This window comes from Arachis stenosperma, chromosome 5 (genome assembly GCF_014773155.1).
Source record: "Arachis stenosperma cultivar V10309 chromosome 5, arast.V10309.gnm1.PFL2, whole genome shotgun sequence".
Classification (NCBI taxonomy): domain Eukaryota; kingdom Viridiplantae; phylum Streptophyta; class Magnoliopsida; order Fabales; family Fabaceae; genus Arachis; species Arachis stenosperma.
Genome location: NC_080381.1, coordinates 135,921,030 through 135,927,890, shown reverse-complemented (window position 1 = coordinate 135,927,890; position 6,861 = coordinate 135,921,030). Strand labels below are relative to the sequence as shown.

At 36.4% G+C, this 6,861-nt stretch overlaps 1 protein-coding gene across 1 annotated transcript; it reads left to right on the top strand.

Annotated features, from left to right (window-relative positions):
* The first annotated feature begins 234 nt into the window (after positions 1 to 234).
* LOC130981911 (heat shock protein 90-5, chloroplastic) lies at positions 235 to 6,710 on the top strand. Its single transcript, XM_057905667.1, has 19 exons — positions 235 to 609; positions 1,052 to 1,125; positions 1,428 to 1,553; positions 1,662 to 1,755; positions 1,863 to 1,946; positions 2,055 to 2,198; positions 2,506 to 2,622; positions 3,102 to 3,149; positions 3,239 to 3,319; positions 3,425 to 3,529; positions 3,618 to 3,758; positions 4,064 to 4,156; positions 4,308 to 4,385; positions 4,468 to 4,722; positions 4,948 to 5,050; positions 5,151 to 5,325; positions 5,422 to 5,527; positions 5,975 to 6,064; positions 6,151 to 6,710. The coding sequence occupies exons 1-19, from the start codon at positions 331 to 333 to the stop codon at positions 6,358 to 6,360; spliced, it is 2,403 nt and encodes an 800-aa protein (XP_057761650.1). The 5' UTR covers positions 235 to 330; the 3' UTR covers positions 6,361 to 6,710.
* Positions 6,711 to 6,861: the final 151 nt, after the last annotated feature.

The window sequence follows — 6,861 nt, the reverse complement described above, 5'->3', positions numbered from 1 at the left end:
GCATAGTAACCCTTGTATAACTATACTACTAAACATGTGCAAAGGTAAAGAGCACCTTGCATAATAACCCTTGAGAAATGGTAACCAACGGATAGAGATGGCGTGGTTGCTGACTTGGCAGGATCTGAGCCTTACAATAAAACACAAAAGCTGCCAAATGAAATGACAATTGCCAAGTTTTCTAGAACCATCTCCTACACTCTCCTTAAACCCTTCCAAGGGTTTTTAATCCCCTTACTCTCCACTCTCTGCACCTACCAGCTCAAAGAGATAAGACCCAAACTCATTTTTCTCTTTTCTCTCATTTCTCTCTAAAAGCGCTGAAACTGAATGGCTCCAGTTCTCAGCAGAACCGTGGTCGCTGCTTCTTCTCTTGGATGCTCGCTCCCTTCTCCGTCCCCTTTCACACCCAAACGGGCTTCCCTTATCACAAGCGCTTTTCTTCCGCCGCAAAACGGTCTCAGAAGGGCCTTCTCTCGTGCTGGCCTCACATGGAAGCAGCAGCAACGACAGAGGAGCGACAGCTTCACCGTTCGCTGCGATGCTGCCGTTGCTGAGAAAGAAGAAGCTACTGATGTTCCTGGTGAAAAATTTGAGTACCAAGCCGAGGTAGGTTTTCTTCAAATTCATTTAAAAATTGCGCCTCTTTAAGCATTTTCATATTTTATTTTTTGCGTGTTGAGAGGATTGGAAGTTGGAACGCTCAATTGGGAAATGGCTTGTGTGCTTTTAAGCAGTGAAATTGTTGATAATTTTTGTTTTTATCATTTACTGTCTTTTGATGTATTCTAGTTTAGATGTGTTTATTGTTTCAAGAGCACAATTTTTTCCTCGGTAATTTTGGATTAATATATTTTTTGGAAGCATTAATTGAAATTCACTTCCGGTAATAACTGATTTAAGTAATTAAAAATATAGTTATGGTAAAAGTTTTATTATTTCCGTGGTCATCTTTGCCTCCACTACTAAAATTTTCTGGGTCAGTCCCTGTTTATTGATGTTGTATGTAAGGAAACGAGTTCTATTTTTTTATTTTTTATTTTTTTTGTAGGTGAGCAGGTTGTTGGATTTGATTGTTCACAGTTTGTATAGCCACAAGGAAGTGTTCCTTCGTGAACTTGTGAGGTAATTACAATGTGAAATTTGTTTGCATCATAGGCTCAGTGGGATTGTATTTATTTTTGTTTAAAGGTATTATTAGTTAGCTGTTTTTAATGGAATGATTTTCTGTGAAATTATCTTTCCAACTTTGTGTTATATTGATGGCTATCATGAGGGAAAGCTTTTGCCTAGTTAGCACCGATTTTACAGTTGTTTCTTCCCGTCTAGGATTTTTCATGTATGTTTTGCTTGCAACATTTGCATATGTGAGCAGAGTTACCTGATTTTGTTGTATTTTGTCTTTGTTCTATTTTTGCTTTTGTCAGTAATGCTAGTGATGCTTTGGACAAGTTGAGATTCTTAAGCGTGACCGAGCCTTCTTTGCTTGGAGATGCTGGAGAACTTGAGATACGCATCAAACCTGACCCAGACAATGGGACAATTACCATAACGTTTGTAACATTCATTCTGTATTTTTTTATGGCTTTTTATTTTGTTTGGTGGCCTGTTTTTGCCTATGTATTTAAGATTACTGAACTTTTGTTTTCTGACCTCTTTAGAGATACTGGCATTGGAATGACAAAAGAAGAGCTCATTGACTGTCTTGGAACAATTGCGCAGAGTGGTACTTCAAAATTTTTGAAGGCACTTAAGGTAACTTGTTATGATTTAGAAATTAGAACTGTTGATCAGAGCAATGATTCGAAGCATCAATCATCTTATCATCCTATCATCTCTAAATTTATCTCCACTTATTTCAGGAAAATAAGGATTTGGGGGCAGATAATGGTTTGATTGGTCAATTTGGTGTTGGGTTTTACTCTGCTTTTCTTGTTGCTGAGAAGGTATGGTAGAAAATTCTTATGCGTACTTTGCAGAATTTTTTATGTTTATAATGATTATTTTGGTTGCATGTCACTAATTGGCTATATGTTCATGTTGTTAACAAACAGGTGGTTGTTACTACTAAGAGCCCAAGATCTGATAAGCAGTATGTGTGGGAAGCTGACGCTGACAGTAGCTCTTATGTGATAAGGGAGGAAACTGATCCGGAAAAGATTCTGCGTCGTGGTACACAGATTACACTCTATTTGAGAGTAAGTGTTATTAGTTTCTTTCTTTAATGGATGTATAATCGTCTTACCAGTGCTTGATACATCGTTCAATTACTCTCTGATTTTGGTAGCATCTGAAGTAAACTTCACAGATGTAACAGAGAGCTCTTCTTTGGAGGAGGAAGTTGGCAAATTCTTAATTTTAGATGAAAATCTTATTTCCTAGTGAATTGTTTTTACAATCTCAAAATCTTTTAGGGAAAAAGTTATAACTAGAGATAATTTTGTTGAATTTATTGGATACATGTTGAACGCACTCGAATTCCTATTTTGTTCTTTGCTTATCTAGGCAGATGACAAGTATGAATTCTCAGAGCCAACCAGGATTCAGGGTTTGGTGAAGAATTACTCACAGTTTGTTTCTTTCCCCATCTATACATGGCAAGAAAAGTCAAGAACCGTGGAGGTTAGAATGCTTGCTCTAGCATATTCTACAGTTATTTGTTGTGTGGCTGCTAGTTTTCCTATTTTCACGTTGATGACATAATTTCAAACTATTTGTATGCCAGCTTTTAATGATAAATGTGTATGTTGTTACACACAAATGTTTCTTTGGATCATAGGAGATGGATGTTCTTTTCAAAGTTTTCCTGTATAAAAAGAAATTAAGCTTCTTTCCTTTTCGCATTACTTTCACTTTATTAGAGCTGTTTATATAGATAATATTGAATCAAAGAAGGGAAAGTTGCAAAAGAAATTTCATAAAGAGTGTGTGTCAATAGAACTGATTGTTATATCAAGGTGATTTCATTCTATTTGGATTCAATTCATACACGTGGAATCTTACTTTGCTATTCATAATATTGGACTGTATAAAAAACTAAAACATGCAGCTTGAAGGATTGGCAAATGAAACAACTTATTCCTTATTGTTATCCTACACAGGTAGAAGAGGAAGAAGAGCCCAAAGAAGGGGAAGAACCTAAAGCAGAGGTAACTTGTATGATATTTCTGTCTGACAGGGGTGCTTCTTTCTCAAAATATGTTGTTAATACCAAATGTGTCTTGCACTCTTGTTTCAGGGTGAGAAAAAGAAGACAAAGAAGACAAAGACTGAGAAGTATTGGGACTGGGAATTGGCCAATGAAACAAAGCCAATATGGGTGAGCTGGATATCTGCTTTGCATGGTGTTAGGGTGCCAATGGTATGCATTTAACATATTCTTGATAGTGCCTTTTATATTGACTTCATTAGCCACTTCTTGTAGATGCGGCAGCCTAAGGAAGTTGAAAAGGAAGAGTACAATGAATTCTACAAGAAGACTTTTAACGAGTTCTTAGAACCCCTTGCTCATACTCACTTCACCACTGAGGTATTTTGATTTGATGATATTTTAGTAACTTTTATTAGCACATTTTCTTTAGAGAGCTGTCAATTTAACTGCCTTTCAAACTTTGTAGGGTGAAGTTGAGTTCAGAAGTATTTTGTACGTTCCAGGAATGGGGCCTCTTAACAATGAAGAAGTAATAAATCCAAAAACGAAAAACATACGCTTGTATGTCAAGCGTGTGTTTATCTCAGATGATTTTGATGGTGAACTGGTGAGTTTACTGCCATTTGAAATTGTCTTGTATATTATTTTCATGCCATCTTTTTATATTTACTTATCATGGAAAAAATGAGTAAGATATAATTTCTGTAGCATAGTGATTCATGGCAAAGTTTTAGTCATAATTATACAATCGCATGACTCGGAAGTGCATTATATGTCATCTGCTTATACAAACCTGCACGAGCTGTAACTTAGGTCATATTTGTTGTGTGCTTATTCAATGTTTCCAGCCCTTTTGTTACTCCTCCCAGTGTTAATTGCTGTAAATCACTAATTTCATCAGTGTCTTCACAGTTTCCACGTTACTTGAGCTTTGTTAAGGGTGTGGTTGATTCAGATGACCTTCCACTCAATGTTTCCCGGGAGATCCTTCAGGAAAGCAGAATTGTAAGTGAACCCATATTTTGCTGCTAATATTGGAAACTCTTTACATTGTAGTAACATAAAACAACGACATATTGTATGTTAGGAATGCTCTTCATATATTTATTTATAAATGTGCTTCCCAAAATGTTGTCTGACAATATTTTAATTGCAGGTAAGAATAATGAGGAAGAGACTTGTGAGGAAGGCATTTGATATGATTCAAGACCTTTCTGAAAGGGAAAATAAAGAGGTTTGTTGCAGTATATTCAGTTTTTCTACTTTTAAAATGTCAAGGGTCTTCATTTAATATAGGTGGTTTCATGTGGATCCAGGACTACAAGAAATTCTGGGAAAACTTTGGTAGATTTTTGAAGTTGGGATGCATTGAAGACAGTGGAAATCATAAGCGCTTAACACCATTGTTGAGGTTTTACACTTCCAAAAGTGAGGAGGAGCTGAAAAGCTTAGATGATTATGTTGAAAACATGGGTGAAAACCAAAAGGCTATCTATTATCTAGCATCTGACAGCTTGAAAAGTGCCAAGAGTGCTCCATTTTTGGAGAAATTGGTTCAAAAAGATATTGAGGTATGTGTAGCTGGTCATTTTGAGCAAACAATATAGAAAGAACTTAAGCAATTTGAGCCTGTATAGGTTTTTATGAGACCCCCCAGTTAATATACTTAATTTTATTGATTTAGTGAATTGAGATACAATTGAATTGAATGGGTTGCTTGATCAAATTTAGTTTTCAGTTACGTTTTTCCTTGAAAAGTTTTCACTTTTACTGAATAGTCTGAGTATCATTTGTAGGTTCTTTATTTGATTGAACCAATTGACGAGGTTGCCATTCAGAACTTACAAACATACAAAGAAAAGAAATTTGTTGATATCAGCAAAGAAGATTTGGAATTGGGTTTGTATTTTTCTCTTGAAAGTCATATCCTTAGATACTATATTTTATTTCTGAAAATGGGATTCATATGTATTCATGTCTAATATTTTCTCCAATGCAGGTGATGAGGATGAGGTGAAGGAGAGGGAATCCAAGCAAGAATACAACTTGCTCTGTGATTGGATAAAACAGCAGCTTGGCGACAAGGTTGCAAAAGTTCAAGTGTCTAAGCGCTTAAGCTCATCTCCTTGTGTGCTTGTATCCGGGAAGTTTGGATGGTCTGCAAATATGGAGAGGTTCGCCTTCTCCTTTCCATGTGATTTAACTTGATCACGAGAAATTCATCTTCTTTACGTCATTGGATTTAATACTGTATAAGTTCTTTTCTTCAGATTAATGAAGGCACAAGCTCTTGGGGACAGTTCAAGTTTGGAGTTTATGAGGGGGAGGAGAATATTGGAGGTTAATCCAGACCATCCCATCATTAAAGACTTGAATGTAAGATAATTTAATTTGGTGCTTCCAATTTAAAATCCTATCATTATTAGCTCGGTTTTGGATAATCTTTCTGATAAAAGAAAGAAAAAAAGGACATCAGGTGAACAAGCATCCTGCATTAATGCAGGGTCTGGGAAAAGGCCCACCCAAAGGGTGTAATAGACATCAGTGACTATTTTTACGGCTTGAATCCATCACCTTGAGGTTGCACAAAAACAACTCGAGCCTTTATACCTCACCTTCATAGTCATTTTGATAGTCAACACAAAAAGAGCTAATCTCTTGCTGCCTATTATGGCATGCTGGGAGATGATAATTTGATTAGAAGAAACTGATAAAACAACCAACCAAAAGAGCATGATTCTTGAATAGGCAAAAACAATTGGTGCACATGTTTTCTTGTCAGGCGCATACAAGATTCGGTTTTCATTTTGTATTCTTTTGCAGGCTGCCTGCAAGAATGCTCCCGACAGTGACGATGCAAAGAGAGCGGTCGACCTATTATATGACACAGCACTAATATCTAGTGGATTTACTGTAAGGATTAGTATTTTGGTTCACCTGTATATTATGCACTATCTGCAGCTCACTGAACATTAATTTCCTGGATCTCAATAATGCAGCCGGACAGTCCTGCCGAGTTGGGAGGTAAGATTTATGAAATGATGGCCCTTGCCCTGGGTGGAAGATGGGGTAGAGCAGAAGAGGGAGATGTACCTGTTGAAGCTGAATCAAGTAGTGACGCTAATTCAGGCTCGGGTGAATCTTCAGAGTCAGAAGTTTTTGAACCTTCTGAAGTCATAGCTGAGAGTGATCCATGGACAACTGATTAGGTTTCCTGTTGGAATGTCTCCATATATTAAAAAATTTTGGTGCTATAGGGAAGTAGGGAACAATGCATACAGAAACGGGAGTGGAAAGGGAGAGATTGTCACATTGGTAATTTAGTTGTGTTGAAGGGAATTTTGCAATATTCTGAAACTTTAAATGGCTTAATGGAATGTATGGTATACAATAGGCTTTGGCTTTTGAGGATGAATCAGATCCAGTTTTTATGGGTGGGAATACATAGGATTTGTCATGTTTAGTTTAATGGCACGGATTATTTTAAGAATTTAGTTAAAACTTAAATGGAATTGTATTTAGATTTACAATATTTGGATGAAATTGCTTATGTTTGACACGAATTTAATGACCTATATGGTTAGAATTTCATTAAACATTTTGGGCTTCTCTGGTGGGTAACTTTTCTTTTTCTATTAACAGAACGAAATACAACTAGGTTCTAGACTTTTAGTGAGTAGGGTTCATCGTTTTAACGGTTTTTTACTTAA

What these genes read in the sequence shown, in the direction of transcription:
- LOC130981911 (XM_057905667.1), top strand. Translation starts at nt 331, where the DNA reads ATGGCTCCAGTTCTCAGCAGAACCGTGGTCGCTGCTTCTTCTCTTGGA. An exon ending in AATGGGACAATTACCATAAC is followed by an intron (nt 1,554 to 1,661) that starts GTTTGTAACATT and finishes TGACCTCTTTAG; the next exon opens with AGATACTGGCATTGGAATGA. An exon ending in GGGAAGAACCTAAAGCAGAG is followed by an intron (nt 3,150 to 3,238) that starts GTAACTTGTATG and finishes CTCTTGTTTCAG; the next exon opens with GGTGAGAAAAAGAAGACAAA.